The 27241-nt window shown below is 47.7% G+C and overlaps 2 protein-coding genes across 6 annotated transcripts in view; one reads left to right on the top strand and one right to left on the bottom strand.

The window, feature by feature from the left end:
• The first annotated feature begins 1037 nt into the window (after positions 1-1037).
• On the top strand, positions 1038-7787 carry LOC135823217 (uncharacterized). Of its 4 annotated transcripts, none has more exons than XM_065336064.1 (6): positions 1038-1543; positions 3805-3896; positions 4645-4720; positions 5180-5343; positions 5688-5741; positions 7720-7787. In XM_065336064.1, the coding sequence occupies exons 1-5, from the start codon at positions 1448-1450 to the stop codon at positions 5692-5694; spliced, it is 435 nt and encodes a 144-aa protein (XP_065192136.1). In that variant the 5' UTR covers positions 1038-1447; the 3' UTR covers positions 5695-5741; positions 7720-7787. The 4 variants fall into 4 exon arrangements, 3 of the variants coding, with proteins under 3 accessions (XP_065192136.1, XP_065192135.1, XP_065192134.1); XM_065336063.1 differs by having other exon boundaries at positions 7487-7780; XR_010554629.1 differs by lacking the exons at positions 3805-3896; positions 7720-7787 and adding an exon at positions 3569-3726 and having other exon boundaries at positions 5688-6717.
• Positions 7788-8935: 1148 nt separating this feature from the next.
• The window catches only part of LOC135822993 (transcription factor RFX4-like), a 27280-nt gene continuing 8974 nt past the window's right edge, over positions 8936-27241 (bottom strand). Inside the window, exons 2-16 of one of the 2 annotated variants that reach the window (XM_065335830.1) lie at positions 26836-27127; positions 26467-26527; positions 25521-25644; positions 24491-24552; positions 23452-23566; positions 21827-22009; positions 20578-20691; positions 19244-19293; positions 18852-18952; positions 18397-18455; positions 13571-13727; positions 12908-12999; positions 12374-12488; positions 11565-11687; positions 8936-10404 (exon numbers count right to left, since the gene is read on the bottom strand). In XM_065335830.1, the coding sequence (XP_065191902.1) occupies positions 9344-10404; positions 11565-11687; positions 12374-12488; positions 12908-12999; positions 13571-13727; positions 18397-18455; positions 18852-18952; positions 19244-19293; positions 20578-20691; positions 21827-22009; positions 23452-23566; positions 24491-24552; positions 25521-25644; positions 26467-26527; positions 26836-27127 (2709 nt within the window). In that variant the 3' untranslated portion in view covers positions 8936-9343. The remainder of the gene's footprint in view (positions 10405-11564; positions 11688-12373; positions 12489-12907; positions 13000-13570; positions 13728-18396; positions 18456-18851; positions 18953-19243; positions 19294-20577; positions 20692-21826; positions 22010-23451; positions 23567-24490; positions 24553-25520; positions 25645-26466; positions 26528-26835; positions 27128-27241) is intronic. The other variant, XM_065335831.1, reaches the window with a different exon arrangement.

Here is a 27241-nt window from a genome sequence, read left to right as displayed (position 1 = left end):
CGGTGTTGTTGAATCCGAAGTGGCGTCCACCTCCACACCTCCCGTGGTCTCCTCTTCCTCCAACATGATGATCGAATGAATACTAATACAAGGGTTATTGATTGAAGAAAAACAGTGAATACCTTTTCAAAATTTCTGCATTTGAATAAAAATATTTGCAGGTCACTGAGAACGTTTTACGTCACAGGGTGGGCGGGGGCCCCCTCGTGCCAAATATGGAAAATTGCAATTGGTAATTTAGGTATGTTATCCTTGTCGTAGAAGCTTCCGGTTTTCGCCATTCTACCACTTACGACATACTCTAATGGATTCCGCAATAAAAAAATGGGGGTGATTTTGGACCGGAGTTCCCCTTTGAGTTACCGTTGAAAATTATCATGTTCAATTGTCTTCGTGATCAAGTCGTCATACCTTCGAGCCATCCAAATCTCAGGCCCTCATCATCGACCACCGCAAGCCTCCACCAGCGTTCCCACCAGTGCTCTTCAATGGAGTGACTGTTCCTGAAGAGAAGGAAATTAAACTTCTGGGCATAGCATTCGACTCGCAACTGTCCTACGCAGCACACCTCCGGGCCGTGGCCTCAAAGGCTGCCCAACGCCTACACTTCCTGAGAAAGGTTGCGCCCCTGTTGGACTCCAGCGGCCGCACGGCAGTCTACAAAGGCTTCGTGCGGCCAACAATGGAATACTGCTGCCTGGTGTGGATGGGGTCAGGTACATCCAGACTGGACAAAATCCAGCACAAGGCACTGAAGGTGATTGGCCCAGGCGCCTGGCTCCCCAGCCTGAAACACCGCCGACTGGTTGCTGCGCTTTCGTTCACGTTCAAGCTTTCCTACCTTCCAACAACAAGCCCCCTGAAGCCCATCCTCCCACCTCCAGCCAATCCGCGCAAGGTTGACGGGCGCGTCTTCCCCCCTGATGAAACAGATGAAACAAGATGAAACGAGATGAAACGAGATGAAACAAGATGAAACGCCAAGTACGGGCGCAGATGGGGCCGAGATGAAACGAAATGAAACAAAATGAAACAAAATGAAACAAGATGAAACAAGATGAAACAAGATGAAACCAAATGAAACTCGAAGTACGGGCGTAGATGGGCCGCGAATGAAACAAGATGAAACAAGATGAAACAATGTATGGGCGTAGATGGGGCGCACGCGACCATGTACCACGCGTGCACGAGCGAAAAGAACTGAGTCCAATCATTGAAATAATTTTGTTTGCAGAGGCAATTCGCGCAAGTGAGGGATAGCATTATTTTGATGGCTTGCGAGTGACAGCACGAGCCGAATTTATTGCCCGTGGAAGTACCCACGATAGGAATACACTGTTAGGAACATGGTGGCGCCGCTGACGGTACCTATGATACTATGTAAGTGGAATTACTTTATTGGAAGTACCCACGACGGGGAAAATAGTCTCTCTAGTATTGTCGGTGAATGGTGATGGTGGTGGTGGCGATGGCTACTTTCCTCTGCTCAGAGAGAACCCCAGCATGTCCTCTTCGTCGTGATGCAAAAGAGCAGTGGATGCAGGTAAAGGCCGTGTCAGAGAATTTCGCCTAGTGCTGTGGCCAGGGTGAAAATAAATTAGGGCTGAAACAATCATTCAATAACTCCAAGCGATCAACCAATCTCTTTAGCGATGAATATAATTGTAACATAGAAAAATGTGGGCACAAGCTATGCAATCGAGTCCACCAACTAAACCAGATTTCGAATAGTCAGACGTGCACAATCTAGCACAAAACTGACAAGGAGTATGAGTACTGAGACATTGAGATCACCAGTAGTACTACGAACTACACAAGTGAAGAATTTGTCAACGTTGTGTGCAGTTATCCGTATAGAATGTCGCCCAGCAAAGGCGGCATGCAGCCGCAAAGATCTCTCCGAGCTTGTGTTCTGCGCTACACAGCAGAAGGTACAACTCGAAGCTAAATGATGCGTAAGCAGTGACAAAGAATTATAATTGTTGGTTCATAATTATAGATTCTTTCCGGCTGTAGTCGTGCACCTCGAACACAAGACTATGAAGAAATTCCATGATGCCTTTGCTACATTAGCTGTGGCCACCAGTCAAACACTCTAAATATACCCAGGCTACCGCTCAGTGTTTGGTATTCTGTAAACATTTCAGGCAATTGTGTCGACACCTGTAGACATCTGACTGGTCTAAAGCCTAGTTCACATTCGACGTAACACTGACGGTACAGGACGTAAGGGCCTGTCGGGACGGCTGGGGTGAGCTGTAAAATCTTTTACGATTCGTACGACACGACATGCTGCAGTCGTTGCGATGTTCTCCAGCGAACGGCGCGAGTCATAAGGCACAGTCCGTGACGGGGTGACTTTCGGACCTAATTTCTTGTTTTTCGGGACTTCTTTTCAATTATTTCTCCTTGAATGAAGCGAAATCAAGTTCACAATACCAGTTTTTCATGGAGACAAAAAAGTAGCCCTGAAAGTTGTGCCATTCGAATAGTAGCCCTAGGAAATGATAAAACAGTTCATCTGTCATTCTCCTAAACTATCCCTAAATACCATAAGTGACATGAGATCTTATCTTGCTAAAATTCAACTCAAGTCGTGTTAGCCATTCTGCGAGTTATCATGGGAAGCGCAGTGTTCGAAATCCTAAAAATTTCCTAGTACGAATCGGGAGTGGACGGCGCACGACGCCACCTCCTGTTCACACTCAAAATGCAGCCGTTTTGTACACTTGCGTCTCCGTCTATGCCCGTCTACGGTATGAAAAGTTGAACTGATCCAACACTTCCCGTCGCTTCCCGATCCGTACGGTAGTATGGTTGCGTTCCCGTTCCTGGTGTTCACATTGGACGCCGTCAGACCGTTCTGTAGCTTCCCATCGATCCTTACGCCGCGTCCCGTCGAATGTGAACTAGGCTTTATCAATATGAACTAGAGGAGTTCATGTTGTTTCTAGAACGAAGAATCAGGCTTGTCGTCACCCTTTGGCTTGAAGCTCTTATCACCAACTTCCGCAACGAATCAATCGGAAAGATACAGTCTTGACTCCCGATCTCTTTCATAGCCACGCATCAATATTACTGCACTTGAAAGTACACGATTGCACTCGTATCCACAATTGGATGGAGTGCAAGGGCTAGCATACTGCCACTGGTATGCATGCATAAGAAATCGTTTGCATTCGCTTTGAACACTAACGATTATCGATTGCGCTCTTAAAACGATCGGTTTGCGAGTTATCTGTATACTTGTTTCAGCCCTAAATGCATTGCCCTCGTAGAGGACATGGATGAGCAGTGATATGAGCAGGGATGTGAGTACTGATGTGCCTTTCGTCCTCATATTTTACAGAGAAGACGTCTGCCCCCAATAATAAAATTAATGTAGTAATGATAATGTGTTGCCCTTTCATCTTCTCAGGAGCCCTATGCCTTTGCCTCTTCTCCCCTGGACTGAATGGACTGGACGCTCTGTCCAGTAGTGTCCAGTAAATGATTTGTAGTGTAAGTTAGGGTGCACTCTCTCTTGAGGATTTGCCCACCTTGATGATTGTGCTCTCTGTGTTATTAGAAAATGTCTCTACCTGCCAGGATGGTATAAGAGCACGAACTGAATCACCTGTTGGTGCAGAAGGCTTGGAGGACTGCTTTTGAAACAGTTGTTCAAATTTCCTGCACCTCTTCGTAGCCGTTGTCTGATTGCTGCATTCTGGGGAGACTGAAGTTAAGGTTTGTGAAGCTGCACAGTCCCCGTGGAAATGTTTATGCTGCAACTATTTACTGCTGACATGTATTTATGTATTTCAGGAATCTCCAGGGGGTGAAGGCTTGCTGCAAGCTCCGTCCCTTCAATGTCGTGATACATCCGTAGATCAGTCGTGTGCCTGTCCTGTGTTTTTGTGAGTATGCTCCTTTGCACATGCCTTTGTCCTGTGCATGCGCGGGCATGGGCGCGCGCGTGTGTGTGTGTGTGTGTGTGTGTACGCCAACGACACCGTCCGTGCACATGTGCATGGACGTGAGTTTGTGCGTATGTGAGTTTGCCTTTGTTATATGCATACAGTATTATCAATTTATCATGCCTATACAAGCCTTGCCAGTGTCTCGATTGGAGAAGCAGATACATGATTACACCACTTGGGTTTTGACCTTCTTTGGCCGGGGCGAACGTCCAAGGAAAGACTCCCTCTGGGCCAAGGTGTTGGCGACAGTTGAGAGTTGTCCTCTATTTTGCAGCGGGGGACAGCATGGCATATTTGGTGCCGGAAAGAGTGCAGTTGTACCTTTCACGTTACTGTAAAATTTGCTAGGTCACTCCCTTGAAGCTGGAGACTGCTGATACTGCTGCTCAAACGGCTGCTGCTGTTACTCTCTGTTGCTACCATGGTCGTTGCTTTGTATCAATGGCGAAAATTCTCAGATGAGCTTTGGGTCCGGGCACTAGAACCCTGCTGCTGCCTCTGCAGCAGTTGTAGAAAGTTTTATAATACCAGTGTCAATGGTGAACTTCTGCTCTTTTTTTATCCCAGACACTTTGTGCTCAAGAGACTGTTAGGTCTTTGTGGTGTTGTCGTTGCTGTTTGGTTATACTAGTTGGCGTCTGTTTGGAAATATATTGTGCTTTTCTGTATGTTCATGTGAACGTAGAAGCCCTCACCGATACCAACACTACGTCGCTGTGTTGTTTTCTTCCAAGGTCGGGCACAGTAAAGGAGACGACTCTGTGAGTATATTCGCAGATGAACTTTGGGTTAATAGAATGCAGGTGCTGCTGCTCTTGTGCCGGGCTGTTGGTGTCAATGATGGGGTGGATCATGCTTTCTCTTTATATACCTTTTGTATATTTGTGTGTAAGTAGGAGCACATACCAACACGTAATCTTTCTAAAGCCTAGTTCTCTTTCGACGCAACGCTGACGGTACGGGACATAAGGGCCTGTGACGGCTGGGGTGAGCTGTAAAATCTTGTACAATTCGTACGACACGACATGCTCCAGTCTTTGCGATGTTCAACAGCGAATGGTGCGAGTCATAAGGCACAGTCCGTGACGGGGTGACCGTCCCATCGTTTCCCGTCGATCCTTATGTCGCGTCCCGTTGCCCCCCGTCGAATGTGAACTGGGCTTAACAATGGCATGGAGACAATTTCAATTGCAGTTTAATGTTACTGCACTGCACTGCAGGTATCAAGACACTACCCAGAGGGAGGATGTTGGCCTTCTCCTGATGGGAAAATGTCTTCTTTCTCATGGCGTGGCCAGGACTGCACTGACCCTACCAGCCACTCTACCTCTCCGGAAAGGGACTTGACAACCAGTCAAGATGGAAGTGCAGAGATATACCAGCGGTAAGTCACATGCTTAGGATATCCACTTGATGAAGGAAGGACAGGTGCTCAACTACTACACCAAAATGTGAGCATAAGAAGATGGGCTGATGGGTCATGGATGGGTGACAGGTCTTTGCCCGGTTGCTGGAGTATAACAACCTGGGTCTTTGATTGGTTTAGAAGCGGCCCGTTCTATTCGGGGTGCCATCCTCAATTAGACGGGCAGTGAAGATCTTGCAGGATCAATCGCACATGTAGAATATGGACATGTGGATGCGGGCAGCAGATCTGTAATTTCCAGTATCAAAGTTCAGTTGTATTTGCTTTTCTATATTTTCTATTTGTGATGTTGTTCACTGCAGCTTCTAGCATTAACTGCCAATTTGCACTGACGCAGCAAGACTCCCAACAGTCAAGTATGTTTCATTGCATGCACTAGGATCACAGTAGAATGCCGATTATCCGAATGTCAACTGTTCAAACGGTCAATTATCTGAAATTCCTGTTTGCACTGAATTCAAATCAATAAGTCGACTTATACCGCTAAAATATGGTAACAGCGGGACTGCAGGGTGTGGCATTTCCATGATACAGTGGAAAATGCACGATTTGCTGCTGTTATAAGTGCACCGATGTCCTCCGCTAACCCCAGAGTCATTTGGCTTTTTAGCTGTGATAAAGCGTTTTAAACAAACAGCGAGGAGGCAACAATTTTAAGACCACAATCAATGAGACTGCTCTAAATATTGTTTGATACCGACTCGCTTGAACTCCAGCAGGCTACCACATAGTGATTTTTGGTGCGAACATAGCTCAGACGCTGCTCGATTGGATATACAATGCAGGTTCTTGGAACCACGGACACGACTCTTCGATTCAAGGCTCACAACACTTCGGGATCTGAACGTTTTAGATCCGGGGGCTGTTCGCGGTTTTGTCGCTTGTCACGGTTGTGGACTCATCGTTGTAGCGTAAATGAGGCTGGACTATTCCAAGCGGAAAACAAAAATATTTCTTTCTCAAAGGACAATCACCGGCCCAGAGGAGCACACCTTCTCTAACTACATACCGGGTGCAGTACATGACACGTCCGTGTATTGACTAGTCTCTTGTACATTTAGATCTACCATACGACTCGCGTAGCGCTAGCACGACAGTGCGGGTGTAGTCATGTACTACTACTACTACTACAGTACTGCCGGGCGCCGAAGAACGGACCGCCGATGAACGGCCAGGCTATAATTTCGACTTTTTTTAAGAACGGTCTAGGTAGAAACGTAATGTACACTATGATGTACACTCAGACGTATAGCTCTGCATAAATGTACATGTACCATCGAATAAGAACGAAACTGCTGTGTTCGCTAAAAATAAGAACGGGCTAGGCTAGAACCCTGACCCCGTTCTTCGGCGCCCGGCAGTACTGTAGTGTAGTGTTCAGTACTTCAGTATGTTTGTTGACTATGGCATGCACGCAGAAGCCAGCGGATATAAAAAGTCCAACTCGGAAATGGGTAAAAACGGGATATCCTCAAATTTTGCCGAGCTGAAAATCACAGGGTACTGTTGTTCTATTCTTAAAGTAAAAGTGAGAGTGAGTCGAATGCTCTTGGTCCGAAGAAGCTGCGACAGATGGTTCTCCAATCAAATGCGTTTCGAACATTGGCCATTTTGCACACAAATAGATGGTGTGGCTACCTGGCTGCACACTGTGACCTTATCACCTGGATCAGGTAGACTGCATGGTCGCGTTCGCTCATGTTCGATTAGGCGGATATGAAGAACCATGGACCACAGCCTCCTCGGAAAAGAACATTCGACTCAGCGCCCCAAACTCTACGGGTCCTGAAATTAAAAAAAATCCAGACTTCCCCTCTAATACGTAAGGCAGAAATTATTACAGTCCTTGATTAGAAGTTGACATATTCTTGTACGAATTCGGTGGCAGCCACAACAATGTCTTTTGTGAAAAATGTCTGCAAGCCTTTTAAAAAGCATCTCCCACCAGGCATTCGAGCGAATTTTTCATGGCGTGGCAATTTGTTACGGCGTGAACCAATGTTTGGCGTGTAGAATTTGCTTTTTTGATGTGTTCCTTGGCAGATGCAGTCTTAAAAATGGTGTGGATGTCTTTGTTTCTGTCCTTCTGCTGTCCTCGTAGAAAGAATAATATAGACATGCAGAAAATGTAGGAGAACGATGACATCAGAAGGACACTCTCAGGTTCAGGGTACCTGTACTCCGGGGCCAATAAAGTGGGTCAGATCCCAAAACGAGGTTGGCCGAAGCAAAAAAAATAGAAGAGCCTCCCTTGAATCGAATATGAGGAAGAAGAAGAAGAAGACAAAGAAAGAGTAGGAATTTGTTTGTGTAAACTTTGTTTCCTCTGTCTAGGCTGCCATCGCATATTGCAGCCAACAGTGTGTGTGTGTGTGTGTGTGTGTGTGTGTGTGTGTGTGTGTTGTTGTTGTATGTGTTTGTTTGCGTTTGTGTGCACACGCTTGTGTGTGTGTGTGTGTGTGTGTGTGTGTGTGTGTGTGTGTGTGTGTGGGTGTGTGTGTGTGTGTGTGTGTGTGTGTGTGTGTGTGTGTGCGTGTGTATGTGTGTATGTGTTTGCATGTGCGTATATTCTGCTAATCTTGACTTAAATTGCCACAGCTGGGCATATTTTGTATGTGAATTTATCTTCATTTACTTGTGCGCTATGTTCCTTTCTTCACGTTACGGCACTTTGGCATTGTTTTACTTGAACATTATACTCTCGCCCGACTTTGTTTCTCCAACAAAGGTTTATTCTCCAAAGTATTTCTAATTGATTGTGTATGAGTTTCATACCACGGTTGGAATCCACCAGCTGTGTTTCCTTGAGGAGCGTATCCTTACCTGGGATGTGTTTTCTCATTCCCGGCAGCAGAAAGAGCTCCACAATATGTATATAATTTAAGAATAGAATTAGATGTACAGGAGAGTGCCGATTATCCACATCCCTCGTGACGCGGGCTGTTTCCAGAGGGTTCAGATGAGAAGAATGTTCGGATAAGAGAGCAGTCACACATCTATCTAAATCATGCATATTCCAACATGTTTTCATCATTTTCATTCTCTTCAGCAGTGCAACAGGAACTAGGTGCACTCAAGCTCCTCCTAAATTATTGATAATTATTACACATTTTAACTCAAACCTGTTGTAATACATCTTGTCAATCGCTTCAATGGTGCCCCGAGCGACGAAAATCAACAACTTGAAACTCATCTTCTACCCCTCAACTAAATGCAAGCAAGCATTTTGGATAATTAATCATTTGGATAGTTGACATTAGAATAATCGGCACATTGTGTGTGATGGGGGGGGGGGGGGGGGGGGAGGAGGAGGCTGCGGGGGGCCGTGGTGGATGAGTACTGGTGCAGAGCCTGGAAATAGCCTCACTTTAGATGTATGCACATTCAAACGGTTGATGCTTCCCGCCATCCTTTTCCCCCTCTTTTTCCTTTTCCCGCCATCCTTTACCCCCTCTTTTTCAATTTCCCGCTCTTCTTTTCCCCCTCTTTTTCCCCCTTTTTCTCCCCTTTTCCCCCTTTTCTGCGAGAAGATTAGCCCCCTCCTTGCATGTATGCTTCTTAGCCATGAACTAGGATACACGCTCGAGAGGTTGGATATAGGATACTTACACAACTGCATATTTCGTGCAATTGCTTTGTACAACAATTTCTTTAAAAAATCGTAGGATACGAGGAAAGTCTTTCTGCTCCTCGCGACTTTGGTAATCAATTTTCTTTTCACCAACTTCAATCACTGCAGTTGTAAGAGCCACTTGCAGTATATTGCTCTTCTCCAGTTCGTGTGGCGATGATTTGGTTTCTCCAGTTTTAACTGTGGTGATGACTTTGTGTTCTCTAGTTCATATGGTGATTGTTTGGTGTTTCAGTTTCTGTGACGATGAGTTGGCTTCTCCTGGTCATGTGGCTGTGTGTCACCATTAGGATCACGGCAGTAGATTGCAGTCGATTGTGGCTGGCATTACTGCAGTAGGTTACTCTGCGACAAGGTGTGCATGGAGAGCTGCGATTTGCCGGAGCTCATTCCAATGGCTGCACCGACACCGCTGCCGTGTACTAGGCGGTTGATGTTCGGATGGCTGAAGCTGCTGCTGGCGCTGGTGGACGGATTGGAGATGTTCGGCACGCTGCCAAGTCCAGGGGGCTGCCGGAGGGCTGCCGGCTCGAAGCACTGCTTGGAGCTCTGCGTGGATGCGATGGCCGCCATGTCTAGCGACGGATAGCTACGAGCGGCAAGATCATGACTAGATACAGACATGAAGGCCAGGTCTTCGGCACGAGCACCAGCCCCTGCACTGCTCATTGCCATCGAGTGCAGGCTCACGGAGCTCGCCGTCATTTGTTCGTCGACCGGCCACGCTCCCATAGCGTCCCGCGGGCCAGAGCCAAACTCACCGCCGCAGTCGGCCGGGTCCATGACTGCGGGCGAGTGGAAATTGCCAGGTGCCGGCCTGGAAATGCTGCTGCTTGGTACCACACTCAGGTCAGTGATGGCAGAGTCCTTCAGCTCGGTCTTGCATTCCGGTGCCATGTCGAATGGCGAGCTCGAGAAGCCGTACGCCGACGAAGAGCCCATGCTAGACTCTCCAACGGTGGCAGACATCTGCTGGATGTTCGGTATACTGGTGAACACGTTGCTACCTCGGCTCTGATCGTAAAGGTCGGACATACTCTGCACATCACTGCCCGCCATCGACACCTCTGGTTGACGCTGCCCTTGCAGTTGCGGGTAATCACAAAACCGTTGCTGCGACTGCATGGCAGTGGACATATCCATGCCACTTGCCGCGGCCCCGGACATATGCGATACGTCCGGCATGGATCCGCTGGCGTACAGTGACGGCGAGGACAGGTATCCACCGCTGCCGAGGTGCACGGGCGGCGGTGGCACCATAGCACTTCCGCCACCACCGCCGCGGCCTCCACCAAAGTTGAACACGTCGCTAGGGTGCTGGCTGGCAGGAATGGTGGGTGTACCCAGCGGTGTCAGGTACTGCAGTGGCTCTCCCTTGATGGTAGTTACTGTACGTGAGCACAATAATAATAATAATAATAATAATAATAATAATAAAACCAATGTGGTAAGGCAAACACAGCTGTACTCGCTTTCTGTAACATTTCTATGATCAATTACACACAGAGGCAGTACGCTTAGGTTCTGCGAAAGTGCTCAATACCTGATTCAGGCAGAGCGGCATACACAAAGGCACACAATAAACACCCTGGGCAAATTCCGTTGTGACTCAGAGTTTCATGGCTGAGCCAATCATCTGACAACGATCAATTATACAGTAAAAACCAGGTTTTTAAAAGCGACCACCCTACGGTGCAAGCAGAAGCGGTGGTTAAAGCCAGGTGGTCTTTAGAACCAGGTCCCACTGTGTGTGTGTGTGTGTGTGTGTGTAGAACTGTCGGTGCATGGAAAAACGGTTGTTAAGAGCAGGCGGTCGCTAAACCCAGAGGTCGTTAAGAGCAGGTGATCGCTAAACACAGAGGTCGCTTACACCAGGTTTGACTGTAGTTTCCAAACTTTACAACTCAGCACCAAACAACCAAAGCAAACGGCCAAACACAACTTTTCACTTGATCGTAGGGTAACCATGACGACAGGTAACAGAGCGCTCAGTGCAGGTGCTGACTGGTGAGGGACCAGAGGCTTTAGCGCACCGGCACAAGGTCCAGTGAAAGAAAATCATATCTCTCCCGAGAGCTACATGCTCCTAAGTACACAATCATCAGGAGCATATCACTTGATCCCAATAATACGAAATCAGGACCATGACTGCATCGATCAATCGCATTCTATTGTGAAAGCCCTACATGGCTAGGAGTTTGATGACAACCGGGAAACGGCTTGTTTTTGAGATTGGCCAGAGTAAAGAAATTACTGGCCAAAATTTATAGATGTCCAGTATTCTGCATGTGTATTCACATCCTGCACACATGGGGAATTCAGAGTCTTAGGAAACACACTGGCTTTCATAAAGAGCAGGTTCCTGTATAGATACTCAAGTCTACAGTGGGTCCATTGTTAATAGGCATTATGCCTGTTTTGATTTCCAATATAAATAAAGTACACAACATACAAGAGCCTAAACAATGTCCTGTACCGGTACTTGTTAAGAATAAGAATTCAGGTAGTAACAATTGCACATAAAACTATAGTACTCTTTGGGTCTTACCTTGGATGTCTTGTTGCATGGCCAGAGAAGTCTGTAACTGCTGTTCTATGTTCTTGTGCTGTAGTGTCTCCACCAGGCACATCAAGTACTCGCTCAACAGCATGAACAGCAGGTGAAACGAACCTGAGAAGAAATTGGCAAGGGAAACCCATAGAGAAAATAACAGGAAGCAAAATTCATGATGTTAGAAGTATGCCACATAGCCAAGAAAAATGTACTTCATATCATTGACTGGATAGCTGCATATGACATAATTCCTGCAGCGAATAGACCTGTCCATAACTTTCCTCTTAACACCCCGATGTTATGGGCACTTCGGTCTAACCAGCAGCATTTTAGTCCATGGAAACAGTGGAAATTTTACACCAAAATGGCTGTTGAATAACTTCCCTCTGGTACAAGTGAATATAAATGTCTGCGTGTTCCGAGATAGTAGTAGTATTGACATAACCGCGCCAAGCCGCTTATGTACAACGGCATGGGAGAGGATAGCAAAAATGAAAATATATTGTTGGGGAAATCCACGTTATTATCGAATATACTCCGAATATGTTCCGAGATACAATTGAAGCAACTCAAGCCAGGAATGTGTTAAGCAAAATAGGAGAGTGCAAATACTACCAATTAGTGGACAGTGGTGTTTCACTCTGCACAGAGAAATCACTGAGGCATAATCGACCAGCGACATATGTTACAATAGCTTCATCCGTCCTTTGACCAAATGTCATTCGAGCGGAGACGGTTTACACTGCCCAACATCAATTTCCTACGGAGGACAGCATCATCCCATTGTATGGCATGCGACTCACCAAAACTCTGCGAGCTTCTCAAGGTCATGTCGCGGGCTATCGTAGCTCCGTACAACGACCACTGGGTGAGCAAGTTTGACTTCCTCTTGAACGCTTCGCCTACATCCTCAATGTCCTGTCATACAGAGGAAACGGCACAGCAATCAAGTGTTGTTAACAATTTGGTTCTGAGAATAGTATCGCGCTAAAACCCTTCCACTTGACGAATACTTTGCTGTGCATCCAAAATTACTGGGACTGAGACTGTCCACGTCATTGTCACTGGAACTCAGAGTTCCTCTCAACAGCAATTGATCGTTAGGTAACAAAGCTCACTTGTCGTCGCCTACGGGCATATTGAAAACATAATTATTACCAATGTGAGATTGCTGTACCCGCATGGCTCCACATATAATAGTCTAACTTAACATGACAGTGAATGAGTAGCTATGTGTAATTCATTTGTTTGGTGCATGATATTATAAATCATTTTTAAAGCATACAATAACTATAATAATTATTACAGTACACTTTTTTTAAGTACTCAATATATACCTGGATTTGCTCCTCCATCAGACTGTCCACCCACTCGAAGTACGTTTCCAGTGGCGCTTGCTTCACAAAGAGCTGTTCAAATTTGTTTGTCACTGTAGCAGGGTAGACACAGGAGCGGAGTAGAAGGTGCTAAGTTGCAAACACGTTTTGTAAAATCTTGTCTAAGACTGGGGGGGGGGGGAGGGAGGGGAGTACAAAGTTTCTGTAAGCAAATCTTTGTCCAAACAGGCTTTAAGAACTCAGGTGGTGAGTGTTCAAAATCTGGTTTAGTTGGTGGACTCGATCGTATGACTTGTGCTCACAATTTCCATGGTATAAACAGGCTTTACCTAGTTGTTGAAAAATAATGTTATGACGGCAGTGGTTGACAACTACCCGTCTAAGATGTGTGCGGTCCCGAACCTCAGGGTCCTTGATATTTTGGTGTAGCTGTTTCACAGCGCCCGGATCAATGTTGGGGACGCAGTCCGTGCATTTGAGAAAATTGTGATTCCGAGGATGTGAAGTCGCTGCCATCACTAATCTGTACAAGATGTTCTGCTCTGTGCGGAACAAGTCTCTTGCATGAGCTCACGGGCTGACACGGCCTAGGGCTAGATGGCAAGAGGAAGCATTTTAACCTATTGCCAAGTTTCGAGGCCAGTGAAGCAAAGCGTGACTCACCTGATTTGGAAAACTCTGAGCTGATCACATTGCCCTCACAGGAGCCGTTTTCCACCGCATAGTTGAATTTGAGGTGAATGGGATCGAAGTCTATGCCTCGCCAGTCCTGGAGTAGCTGTGTGATGACATCACAGTTCCGGAGAATCCCGCGGGATGCCTGGGGAGAATCACACAGAAGGAAAGCAGGGGATCAGAGTTTGAAATTGTCTTCAGGTGTCATTCATCATTCTGTAGAATGCAGAAAATCAAATGCAGCATTAAAGCCTATGTTGTGAAATCTGACTTTACCCATAACACTCTGCTAATACAAACAGAACGATTGAGTATGGTGCAGCTTTTTTTTTATTTTTTATTTATTTTTTTACTAAAAAACACAGCCCTACTAATAATCAGGGGACGAGGACAACTGAAATGACGCTGGACAACAAGACAAAGGGGAGTAGGGGCGATGTGCCGATGTGGTTGGCGAGGCTCATCCGACCGGAGGTCTCGGAATCATAGCCTACGACCAGGCATCGTTAGGAATGCAGCTAGGGAGGGAGGGAGATCAAGTGAGAAAGAGAGAGAGAGAGAGAGAGAGAGAGAGAGAGAGAGGGGGGGGGGGAGAGGGAGGGAGAGGGAGAGGGAGAGAGAGAGAGAGAGAGAGAGAGAGAGAGAGAGAGAGAGAGAAAGATAGAGAGAGAGAGGGGGGGGGGGGAGGGAGGGAGAGAGAGAGAAAGAGAGAGAGAGAGAGAGAGAGAGAGAGAGAGAGAGAGAGAGAGGGGGGGGGAGGGAGAGAGAGAGAGAGAGAGAGAGAGAGAGAGAGAGAGAGAGAGAGAGAGAGAGAGAGAGAGAGAGAGAGAGAGAGAGAGAGAGAGAGAGAGAGAGAGAGAGAGAGGGAGGGAGAGAGAGAGAGAGAGAAATAAATAAAATAAAACAAGAAAGAGATGAGAAGAGAAATAAAATAAAACAAGAAAGAGATGAGAAGAGAAATAAAATAAAACAAGAAAGAGATGAGAAGAGAAATAAATATAAAACAAGAAAGAGATGATGGACGAGGGTAGTTGCTCATTGACGGGTGGCATAGCCTCACAGGGAGTCCGTAGCCCAGAGCCAATTCTTTTGACGCAAGTGGCGAAGGACCTTCGTCTTGAAGGATTGGAGAGACTTCAACTGGGGCATCGGATCCGGAAACATGTCTTGCGGAAGCCTGTTCCATTCATCCACTACACCATATGGGAACGAACGCTGGAGAGAGTTGGGGGCCGTAGGGAGGAGCACTGCCTGTAGCTGATGCTGGTGGCGGACACGGAGCTGCGACCTTGTCCGCGGGACGAGGCTAGCTTCCTGGCGAGGCGGCACGAGCGCAGAGAAATCTGGATGGTCTTGAAGGCACATTAGCTTGTACATGTACGTGAGAGCGTACACTTGGCGGCGGGCAGCTAGGCTCTGCAGCAAGGCGTCAGGACCAATGATAGCAAGGGCCTTCCGCTGTACTCGGTCGAGACTTTGCAGGTGAGAGTTGGCTGCGCCCATCCATGTCAATGGTGCGTATTCGAGTACAGGGCGTACGAAGCCTCTGTACGTTGTCAAGCATCCTTCACGACCAAGGAAACTTGATGCTCGACGCAGAAATCCTAGTCGGGCTACGGCACGAAGAGAAACATTGCGGAGGTGGCGTCTGAAGGTGAGTTTGCTGTCGAAGGTCACTCCCAGAAGCTTCAGCTCGTCCCCACAGGGAATATCATGGGCTCCGAACGTTAGGTCTGGGAGTGGCCAGGGGTTGCGGTGGTGGCCAATATGCAGCAGCTGCGACTTTGTCGGCTCAAAGCGAATTCGCCATTGTTCTCCCCAGCTACTCAATCGATCCAGGCTAGATTGCATGTCTGCAATACTGCCAGCAGAGTCATGTCTGGATCGTATGATGGTGTACAGCGTGGTGTCATCTGCGTACACACCCATTCGTGTTGATGGGGAAAGACAGGTCTCAGCATCGTTGACATACATCAAGAATAAGGTGGGTCCCAGGATGCTGCCTTGGGGTACGCCAGCTTTCATCTGGAATTGAGCAGATTCCTGTCCATTGACGATTGCGCTTAGTGTGCGATTCCGCAAATAGTCCCGTAGCCACTGCAGCAGGCTACCACCAATACCGAGAGTGGCTGCTTTGTGTAGGACGCCGGGGTGCGACACGCGGTCAAACGCACCAGCAATGTCGACAGCCAGGACGTGGGCACAGCCACCAGAACCAGCTGCCAGCGACCAATCATGCCCAAGCACTGCTAGTAGGTCCGCTGTTCCAAGGCCACTGCGAAATCCGTACTGCTTGGTTGACAAGAGATGATGTTTTTCAAGGTGATTCACAATTTGACAGTTCACAATACGCTCCATCACTTTGGAGATGATGGGGAGGAGGGAGACTGGACGGTAATTCTTAGGGTTGGATAGGCTGCCCTTCTTGTGGACTGGCACAACTCGAGCACTCTTCCAGGCCTCTGGCTGGACCCCCTTACGGAAGCACAGGGCGAAGAGAGACGTGAGAGGCGATGCAAGTTCATGGGAGCACTCTTTGAGCACTCGGGCAGGGATGTTGTCTGGGCCGGACGCCTTGCCAACGTCGAGCTGGTTCAGGAGGCGTTTCACTGTTTGCAGGCGGAAGTGGATTCGGCTAAGTGGGGTGACCCCGGGTTGGCGAACATGAGGGAGATCCCCCGGGCCCAAGTCATCATCTCCAAGGCTACATTTATTGGCGAAGTAGCGACCAAGGCAGTTCGCTTTGGCAGCATTCATACGGAGTTGGTGACCAGCGTCATCTACCAAGCATGGTATAGACGAGCCATGACTGGCGCCAGCAGCAGATTTGAGCACCGACCACCATTGCTTGTCTTTCAGGCCTCCGCGTGACAGTTTCCGACGAACTCTCAGTTCCCAGGATGTGCGAGCTCGCACATTCGCGAGGATAGCATCTTCTACTGAGCGCATAAAGCAAGCCTTGTGGGCTTCGCTGAAAATATTGTGTCTCCAGGCCTTCCATGCCTTGTCTTTAGTGTTCAATGCTGTGGTGCACTCAGGAGTCCACCATTTGGGGTCTGCTGGGCGGGTAACAAGCTGCTTGGCGGGGATAAAGTTCTGCATGCCACTGGAGATGACGTCACTTAGCTTCCTGCAGGACTCTTCAGGGTCGTCAGTCACAATGGTGGACCAGTCAGTAGTGCGATAGAAGGCCCACAGGCGCCCCCAGTCTGCCTGATTGTAGCGCCAGACAGTCCTGGAGGTAGCTTGCTCAGCATCAGGGGTGAGGTAAAAGTCGGCAAGAACAACCCCATGGTCAGAGCGACCAAGTGGCGCTTTGACAGTGGTGTCGATAGGAACGGGCATGTTGAAGAGGATGAGGTCCAGGGTGTTCAGACCCCTAGTCGGCTGCAAGACATGCTGGTGGAGTTGATGCTCAGCACACAATTCTTCTAAGGCCTCTCCAGCTACAGTTGTTTTGCTGCTGCAGAGCCAAGTCTCGTGATGGACATTAAAATCCCCAGCTAGCACTATGTGAGTGCCGTGAGTGCGGGCCACGTCTAGTGCAGGTCCAAGATACTCAATCAGACAGGTGTCGTTGTCCGCACAGGATCCAGGCCGATACAAGGCACCGATAACAACAGATTGTTGCGTGGAAAGACTCACGGCAAGCCAGAGGACTTCGTGGTCATCAGTGGGAATCTGGTCGAGGTGCACTACTGGGAGGCCGGACTTCACCCATACAGCAATGCCGCCACCAAATGCATCCCGGTCACGTCGGATGGGAGACGAGTATCCTGGAAATATTGTCTCAGAGGCTACGGTCTGGGTCGAGAACTTCGTTTCTGTGATAACCGCTATGTCGACGTTATCGTTGAGCAGTGCATGCTGCAGCTCTCCCAGCTTGTTGGTGAGGCCAAATGCATTGGTCACCAGCCAGCGGAGCGGCGGAGCTCCACTGATCATTGCGGGGTGCCAGCAGATGCCGTGCTGTCGCTGTCAGCGCTGTCAGCACCATCCAGTGTAGGGTCACCTCTCGCAGCGCCGGCAGGGTGTTGTCGATTGGGCTTCGGGCGGTCTCGGTACTCCCATGGCCGGGCGTATAGAGGCCTTGGCCAGAAGTCCGGAGTTGTCACGAGGCTCAGGTCTGTGGCATCTATACAAATCCTAGCTGACACCTTTCCCGTCTGCGTTGTGTGGATGCTGCTGTTGTGAACACTGGCCGTTGATCCCACTGCCTCAGCGCGCCGCTTCACGAAAGTTTTGATGCTCTCTTCAGAGCAGTTTGTACCTAGGTTGCCCACAAAGATTACTGTTTTCTTGGCCCTGGGGGGTTCCTGTGCAACTAATTGCCAGCTGTCGTCAGCAATGATGTCCAGGGTCTGGGGCTCGTTGTCGTCGTCCTCCAGCTCCAAGTTGCGCTGGCCAGCATGCTGCACGTCGCCCTCATCAGTCGTGGCCCGCGTGGCATCCTGGGACTGGTCCCGCGTGGCATCCTGGGCCTGGCCCTTGCGCGTACGGGTACGCCGTCGACTCTGCGGAGTACGAGTTCTCTGGGGTTCGTCAGCTGTGGCAGGCCGAGGAGAAGCAATGGCGGACTCCCTGAGGGCGACAACCTCCTCGTTCAGCCCTGCAATTTGCCTCGATAAGTCGTCAATTCTGTTATTCAGTCGTTCTTCGCGGTCTGCGGACTCCGTTACCAATGCTGCTAACGTCTTCATCACATCTACTACCGACGACTCGATCCCGGGGAGGGAGCACAACAGCTTTACCTCGGAATCCGCCAGTCCACGAACGGCAGATTTAGTTGGAGGCATGGCGGAGGCCAAGCTTACCTGTGCAAGGTGAACCAGGGATGTTTGCCGACGTAGCATTCTGCAGAAATTCCTGGAAACTGTACATGATAACAAACAAAGATCAAGGGACACATGTCAACGGTCAATTCGATCAGTGCCGCAAACCGTATGCTAATCCAGAGAAAATCACTTCCAACATAGAGTTTGGACAAGTTACATTCACCATCAGAAATGTGATCGATTCAGACATGAAACTTCAGTTACCACGCCAACAGAATTCACGGTATGCGTTATACTCTGTTCGACTGAGTTTTCCGCATCTGTAGGAACGCCACCACCCCGAATGATCAAAACACAGATGTAGCTCCTAAAGTGGTGAGAGGTGAGTAGATCAAATCCACCACTGAGTGGTTATTAAAGACCGAAAATCCCATTCGCTGCATCCATGTTCCCCTCCCGTTACCAAACCCACAGGAGCTGGGTACATCACGTACCCTCCAGTTTACGGCCTTGAAGTCCTTCCGGGAGCTCTGCCATTGCTTGGCCCAGCCAACACGGTAGCTGGCGCGAAAACTCACGAATGTCCTGGCTCAAGCTGCAGTGACACGCAAGAAAACATCGTCATGAAATGCGCTGATGAACTACTACGGCAAATTCGTTTTTTGAGACTTCAAAATAACCCTCATGGTGAGAACATCATCCAGCTCAGGTGAAAATGAATTAAGTTTTAAAATTTATGGACCCCACACAATGTGTTAAATTGAGCGGAGATGAGTTGTTTAAGGCAAAATCCCAATAAAAACTTTCACACGCACATCACCGGCATAATAATATTATGTGAACAGAATGCATCACATGATCGCATTGATCGGCCAATTGCATTTACCTTTCAGGCAACGGCTGAAGATTGGATGGGATTAGTACTTCCATCACTGCCTGCAGACAGCCAAACAGATTCATAAACAGCCATGGTAATTAGCCAGTGTTAATCATAATCAGGTCCGGACGATACACAAGCTAACCCCCAGAAACTGTGCAAGACTGCAATGCTTGTCTTATGCCTGGACTACGTCAAAGACGAACAAAGAGCGCCTGCTTCAGATACAATGTATCCCAGTTTAGTGTAGAGGGGACGGCTCGTAACTGGGACGTTTTGACAGCCAAATTTGTATAGACCCAAACCGATCATCAGCGTTGATTTTTCACTCGAAATATGTTTGTGGAAGGAAACTGGCATGTTGAAGTTTGCTCTGGGACCCGAGTCAATCGAACTGAGCCACTCCGTTGTGTTGACCCATTGCCTCCAAGTTGCCCAACTTTTCGCTTCAAAAAAGTTCAAATCAGAGGTGGCTCCAAACCGGACACGTTTTAGAGTGCACGTCAAATTCACTCTGGGTCTGGAATTAGGTAATTGCTATCGCTCCACGACGGCCAGTACAGAGTAACAATAAGCCTTGTGTGTGCTTCCATTAGTTTTGATTGGTATGCGGTGCTTTATTGGCGAGAGGCGAGCCGCTGTTTACCTGCGACAAGAAGTTGATTTTTCGAAAGTCGTAAAACTCAAGTCGCAGTGCGAAGCAACACGTCAAAAACTCACCTGCTTGATATGGCGCTTCAGGTCATCGCAGAGCCATGAAATTTTGGCTCGGAGTATAACACATCGTAGTCTCACTGTGACATATGTTTTCTAATCAAAATACCAAGAGAGAAAGTGAATATTGAGTCCGTTCCGGTTTGCAACCGGTGTCCTATTTGAAACCGTCCCCTCTACTGATATCGTTCTTCACATTCCCATTTACTAGGCATCTAGTGGAACATACACTCTACACTGAATAGTGACGTCGGCTGAATTATGTTACAAAGGCATTGCAATTGTGTTCCAGTAATTCAAACAGCTTTAGCGCAAATGGATAATATACTAGCAGCTGACTTGTGGTTCAGTTCTTGATTCCTGCAAAATATTTCACAGAACCCTTGATGGCACAGCCATAAACATGTAGACATGCCTTGGGATGGTAAATTTTGAAACACGATTTTGAGGTTGGAAGGGGGCGGGGGGGGGGGGGGGGGGGAGGGGGTGAGGGGAATCAGCCTTGTGGGCCTGTGTTTGTATTTTCCTGAGCTCTCAGGTGACGATGGCATTCTGTGTATGTGTGAAGTCCAGCTGCCGAGTCTCAGGCCAGCTGAACACGCCTACCTGGCATGTGATGTCACACCTACCTGGTATGTGATGATGTCACACATAGCCACCAGCTCAACGATGGCTGGCGATGCCATTAGAGAGACCAGGTGCGCTGGCATGCCCCGCCAGAAGTGCATCAGAAAATCCTGAACCTGCAATGAGATGGGAGGCAGAGCGAGGCATTTTTGATGAAACCATCGCATTGCGATCTCGGATTTTGACACGGTTAAGTTGCTAATGGAAGCATGGAAAATGGTGGCACACAAGTTTTCCACGTTTCCATTTAATATTTCCTCGGCTCACCATCCGAGTACGTAAGTTACTAAACTTTGGATATCTGCATGAAAGCAAAATGTAATCATGCTGGTGTTCAATAGAGTGATGGAATGGTAGATATCTAAGCATGTATTGGTAGAAATTGTGTCACTGCTACTCGTAGTACGCTAGGAGGGCATGATGGGAGACTAATCAGACTATTCTACTATTCTAAGTAAAATCACACCTATTCATACGTAGTTTGAGAGACTTCTCCAAACGGTCTCTGGCCTATGGCAATCAGTGGGATTCAGATGACTTTTATCTATTCCAGTGACTGGTGTAGCCCAGAGACCGTTTGGAGAGTGTTGTGAAGATGTATGGATAAAGTGGATGGCTACAGTGGAGTCTTTGCATGTGGCAACATACCGTAGAATCCCGCTGATAAGCCCATGGGCTTATCTGTTTCACAAGGACATTTCGGTGGGCTTATACGCGGGCATGGGCTTATACGCCGACACCAAGTTGTGCTATTGAAAAGTATCAAGGAAGTGAGAAGTACATTGCTGAAAACCACTGTGCAAACAAAAACAACCGATGATTGTGCTGAAATGTACGAAAAAAACTATAATGTGCATGTACTACGTACATGTACATGTACATGGTATGGCCAAGAGTCCATAATTTACGGACTCCCGGTATGACCTAGGCCCATGGGCTTGTACGATGAAGCTGTGTGATGTTCGAACAAACCCTGGGCTTATGCGCGGGCATGGGCTTATACGCGGGTGGGCTTATCCGCGGGATTCTACGGTATTTGAGGGAGTTGAACGGGACAAATTCAACATGACTGTATTTAGAGAGGTTAAGATGCACGTTATTTCTGACGTGACGCGCAATTTCACATAAAATTCCAAATTTCGACATGAGCCGCAGGTCACTCGCGTTGCTTTTCAACGCGCTAGCCAAATAACGCAAGCTGAGCTTTCGCGTCACGTCAGATAGAACGTGCATCTTAACCTCTTCTCTCACCTCCAGGAAGTACGCTCGCACCACCGTGTCGAGTATCCGCTGGCAGTGCGTCCGGTACATGACCAGGAACGTCTCGACCTTGGCCGCTACCACGCTGCTACTGAACTGTACAGTCTTGATACTGGGAAATTCGGGAAGAAGTGTTCCGCTCTTGGACGATGGGGAGTAGAGCGAGTTTCCATACTGGACAATAGAAAACAACAATACACATGATAGAGACCAGTACTGTTGTCCAATGACCGCCTAGTTGTGCGCGAACCTCAAAGTCACAACCGCGACCTCACTCCTCCCCTCCCTGCCGGCATAGAGAACAACATGCCAACAGATGCTACACCAGGCTCCCAAACACACAATCTGGATATCGGTAATCAGGAAACTCGGGTCCACGATGCACATGTTTCAAAAGAACACAAGTCAAAACGACTATATTTCCTGATGCAGTTTAAGGATCAACTTCCACCATGTACAGTACACGGGGCTGATCAGTGATAGTACACCCCCTACCCCACGTGTCGCTCACATGGGTATGCGCCTTCATGGGGAAGGGGCCCAAAAGGGTAGAATGTTTGCAGTCCAACAACCAATACTTTGAAGGACATTAAAACAAATTTAAAGTCGTAGAAGATAGGAACAGTTGTTTTTGAAAAGGAGCAGTGCATGGTGATCCTAGTCATAATATTGATGATAAGCCAGCTGGGTGGACTGGAATCAATACATTTGAGATACGGAAGGGGTTGGTGCTGCTATTTATGTCCAGTTGGAGCTACTAGAAATAGTATGCACAGCTACTAGAAACTTTGTCACCCTGTATTTAAAAAATTTCCACAGAGACAAGAAAGATAAGAACGCAGTAAGTGGGGTGAGTTTGCGCATTCAACTTTCAATGTTCAAATTTAAAAGGGTACTGAACCATAGCCGATGATGTGTGTATGTGTATGTGTGAGTGTGAGCGTGTGTGTGTTGAATGCGCAACTTGCCCTATTTATTTCGTCTGAATCCATGTATCTTCTGTTTGTTTATTGTCCTGAGTGCCACAAGCGAAGTATCCAAACCCGCTGACATTGCAAAAGTGCTAATAAAAGTATAACGATAATAGCCACTAGACAAGTAGCATACTCCAATGCCACCAAGCGCTGCCCTCTCTGTCTGCGTGAGAAGCTGGAGATCTTGCATGCTGACAGAAGGGTGAACATCAACAAGCGAGATCGTAGCTAGTGGCCAAGTGCAGACATGAGAACAAATTCTACCTATCTAACTTCACACCTCCAGTCACATACACTAGGATTACACCTGACGTCTGGCGCTGATCTTGCAAGTACATGCATAGAATCACCGCTTGACCTTATTTGCGCTTAAATTGTCTGATTCCACTAGCACCTTACCACACTATATCAAGAACATTCATTGAGTTTTTGTAATCATTGCTGTCTGATGATCGCCACAGGCGTGAAACTCTGAGTCACAGCCAACCCAAGCTCCGTATCCCAGTCTATTCTTTTTTTGTACGAAGCTCTGCACCCCGGTGCATTGAGCACTCTTTCGAGGACCACACCCAACTCTCCGTGTGTAGCCACTAGACTGAAGTAACATGCACAGTGGTGTCATTGCACAGTCTATGCTCTTACCTCCCTCCGCGTTGTGTTACCAGAGGTAGCAGAGAAACGTGTCAGGCCTTTGCGAGAATACACTGTGTTGTAATAGGGAGATGTTTCCTTGATACCTATACCATAGTAATGATACCTGAAGGAAACAACAATTCAATACGTAAATTATTAATACCGAGAACAAAGTACAGTAAAACCTGTGACTAACGACCATACACCCCTTGGGGCCAGGGAAAGCGGTCTTTAGTGGCAGGTGGTCCTTAGCTAGAGGTTTGCACCGCACAATCATGTATGTATGTATGTGAGACCGTCCTTGCCAGGTGAAGTGGTCTGTAGTACCAGGCTGGTCGCTAGTCACGGAGGTCTTTAGTTACAGGTTTTACTGTACAAAGAGGACCAAAGAGCTACAAGTTACGCCATATTATCCACTAACACCACCAGTTACTTTACAGTCAGCTCATGCGATAACATCGCACGACACTGACCAATGGTACTGACGCTCTACACCTAACTCTAGCTCTTGCTCCTCTCTTTCTTCTTATAAATTAATCCTTGGCTCTCCACCCGAGTCTACATATAGAAAGTACAAAGCATGCCGCACTGTAGTTGCTGTTGTCTTGTGAAAGTTCTCAGCCCACGAAGAGGAGCATGCGACCCGGCCCATATATTACATTCATCATTAGTGCCTGCACTATGTTTACCGTTATAGCAGTATGTAACAGGTCACAAGCATCAGTTACCTTTGAGGAGACCTGCATGTGTTTTGCGAGGCCACCTCTTGAATTGCTAGGCTAGGCATGATAAGAAGCTCATATTCATTTCTACCAAATGCTGCTATGGCTTCTTCACCATTTATCAACTACTTTGCATCCAAACAGAGTGGCAATAATCTACATTGTAGCAGGCTCCTGATGTTTAACGCACAATGATCAGGTGGGAAATTCAAGAGTTGTTTTCAGCATGACTTTCAATTCAGGGAAATCCAAGAGCGGTTTTCAGTATGATTAAGTCCCGCAAGTTGAAGAGTTGTTTTCAGCATGCAGCTGGGTAAGCAGCTTACTTTGATTGGCCTCTCGTGCCCAGTCTCCGTGTTGTCAAATTTGGGAACTTCTGTCGAATAACCTGTGAGAGAAGAAAACGAACCATAAAAAAACCAGCGGCAGTTTACTTTCCATGGTTATTCGGTTATCAGCTTGTTTTCTGCTGGATGCAGCAAGAATTTTTTGCACACTGTGCCCACCAAAAAAAATCACGGTTCACGTTAGACTCGGCTGGAGGCTGAGTTAGCTTCACCCGTAGGGACGCCACCACCCTCTGTGCCAACTGACAACGGACATTCTAAATAGTCCAACATGCAGTGTTGAACCTACATAGGATTTAAACTCTCCGTATGCCCGACATGGGTAGGGGAAGTGGTGCTGAAGGGATACTGCGAGCAAACCATGAAGCACTCTGGCAACTGCTTATACACCCACGGAGATATATGCTCTGAACTACTTTGAAGTAGCTGCGGCATTGTTTGCTAAACCCCTTCCTTCCTCCTCACTGGTAAGAAATTCAAAGAATCACTCTCCACAGATCCTATGCGCAGGATATCTGAATATGATTCGCCAGCCGAATTCCTGAGGATCATCATGAGAATGCCAAACGCATTGCTTGGCACAGGTGCTATTCCCAGCTCTCAGCTCTGATTTTACACGCCTGCATAATGTTGTGATGTGGGTGCGTGCCTCATGCTACCATGGGAGACTACCAGTGGTGGGAGAGCTTGCATGCAGGCCACTCAGCCAATATGTGATTCAGGTTGTGCGTGCTTCCCCTAGCTGCATCTCATGTTTGGCATTAAGTGGTCTTTGTAAAAATAAAAAAATAAATGTCAGTGCATGTGAGTGTCACAGAGAAGGTTGTGCCCTGTCCATCATCCTCTTACCCTAGTGTCATGATGCATGCCGTGGCCTTTTCAACTATATGTACTCACCGTCTCATGTGAAAGATTGTTTCACAGCCTGCTCCTGCTTCAACCATTTTGCCCCAGCAGAAATCATTGATCAATTTTTTTTTTGAAAGTGTAGGACTTGGATGTGAATTACCTTTCCAAAGCTGGCAGCACTGACAGGCGTCAGTCCAGAGCTCTTGCAGAAGTCTAGATAGTGAGTATAGAGAACACTGCGTGGCAAGCACATGCCCTCAATTTGCTCGTAGTTATCGCTCAGCCTGCAGCAAATAAACACAGTCACCCATGCTGTTCGTTGACACATTGCTATAGCTCAGCCTGCCACTGCAATCACACATAAGCTAAGACCTTGCATGCCCACCACAGATGTCAAGACGGCAAATCATGAGCTCTTTTTGTTCCTGTTGTAACTTTAGGCTCCTTGATCACGGGTAATGTTTCAGACATTTGGACCAGTTCTTTCACCCTCTTCTCGGCAGGTGGTTAGAGCTAGACTGAAAGGAAACTAACAACTAACTACAATAGCTTAATGATTTTTGTAATATTCACTGGTTGGAGGGAAAGACACAAACGGGAAAAGTCTGAAGCAAAAAATAACTGTCACCACCAGGATTCGAACCAGGGAATTTCCCTTGAGGCCAGCGATGCTCTAACCACTGAGCTAAGGTGTAGCCGTCATCCCAGCAGAGACCGTTCAAGATTTTCTTCAGACTTCGTAACTCACAATAATTATTGTAATGGTGATATAAGCCGCATTAAGAGCAATTACAACAATAGCCTCTGTGGCCCTTGAATGGGTGTTTGGACCGTGCTTGATGTAAATGAAATCGAAAAGCGGTGCTACTTTTGACGCACGGTTCTGATTTCTTTCGCCATGACTGTACAGGTGTGTCTTTACCACCATATTTATCAACCATAAGTACAGCTGCAGTGGTGTCTTCAACTTCATGACTGTACACGATAATATAACCGATTTCTCAATATCTCAAGGGCCAGCTCTCATAGAATACTGAAGGTCTGCATGTGGTCTTGCTATCAGCGCATCAATATTATGCTGCCAGGGCTCTTTACTTGGCACATACCATTGCAAGGTAAGGTTGATTGCTTCAGACTTGGATGTGCTGGCTCTGCTGAAGGATTTTCCTGCTCCAGCAAAAGAAAACAACATCAATTTCATACAGGCGTTTGTTCTATGCGATGGAAACTGAGGCAAGACTTTGCGGCCAGTATATTTGACAGCAGCCGCTTCCGGCCACCGTTTCCAGCCGATGCACCCAGGAATGAAAGATACAGTGTGAATCACCTAAATGCATCCATGATACAGTACAGGGGACAGCGACCATGTGCCAGGGAAAACTACAACGGTTACGCAGCAGCGGACACAGCACGTACATGTACATGTAGCTTGCCCCTACAGACCTACGCCACGTAGATCTACGCCACAGGCTTACCTTTTTGTTTTGATTTGTTGGCGCTGGCTGTTGGTGGTGTTGTCGTGGCCTTCGTTGATGCCGGCTCGGATGACTCACTGCCTGCCGGTGCGCTCGTTCCCGCCTCCGTGTCCGGCGCACTGCTTGCCTCCTCGCTGGCCGCAAGGTTGTCGCAGGCGGCGGCTGCCAACTCTTCGGGATTGCAGCCGGAACTACTGTCGGAGTTTGGCGGGGACTCCATGTCAGGCCCGTCAAATGTAAACATCGACGATCCAACGGAAGGGCCTGGCTGAGTGGACGAGGAGCAAGCAATCTGGATGAAATAATTTTTGAATGTGAAACAGGCGGGTATGAGAGATCATGATCACGAGATTTAGGTTTTCAGATCGTTTTCTGGGTATTCCAGCTTGTTCTGCCCTTGGGAACG

Source organism: Sycon ciliatum, chromosome 8, assembly GCF_964019385.1.
Source record: "Sycon ciliatum chromosome 8, ocSycCili1.1, whole genome shotgun sequence".
In the NCBI taxonomy this organism is placed as follows: domain Eukaryota; kingdom Metazoa; phylum Porifera; class Calcarea; order Leucosolenida; family Sycettidae; genus Sycon; species Sycon ciliatum.
The sequence above is the reverse complement of the archived record's forward strand: the minus strand, read 5'-3'. Positions and strand labels throughout refer to the sequence as shown.

What these genes read in the sequence shown, in the direction of transcription:
- LOC135823217 (XM_065336064.1), top strand. Translation starts at nt 1,448, where the DNA reads ATGGTGATGGTGGTGGTGGCGATGGCTACTTTCCTCTGCTCAGAGAGA. An exon ending in TGTGCCTGTCCTGTGTTTTT is followed by an intron (nt 3,897 to 4,644) that starts GTGAGTATGCTC and finishes ATGTGAACGTAG; the next exon opens with AAGCCCTCACCGATACCAAC. An exon ending in ACAGTAAAGGAGACGACTCT is followed by an intron (nt 4,721 to 5,179) that starts GTGAGTATATTC and finishes ACTGCACTGCAG; the next exon opens with GTATCAAGACACTACCCAGA.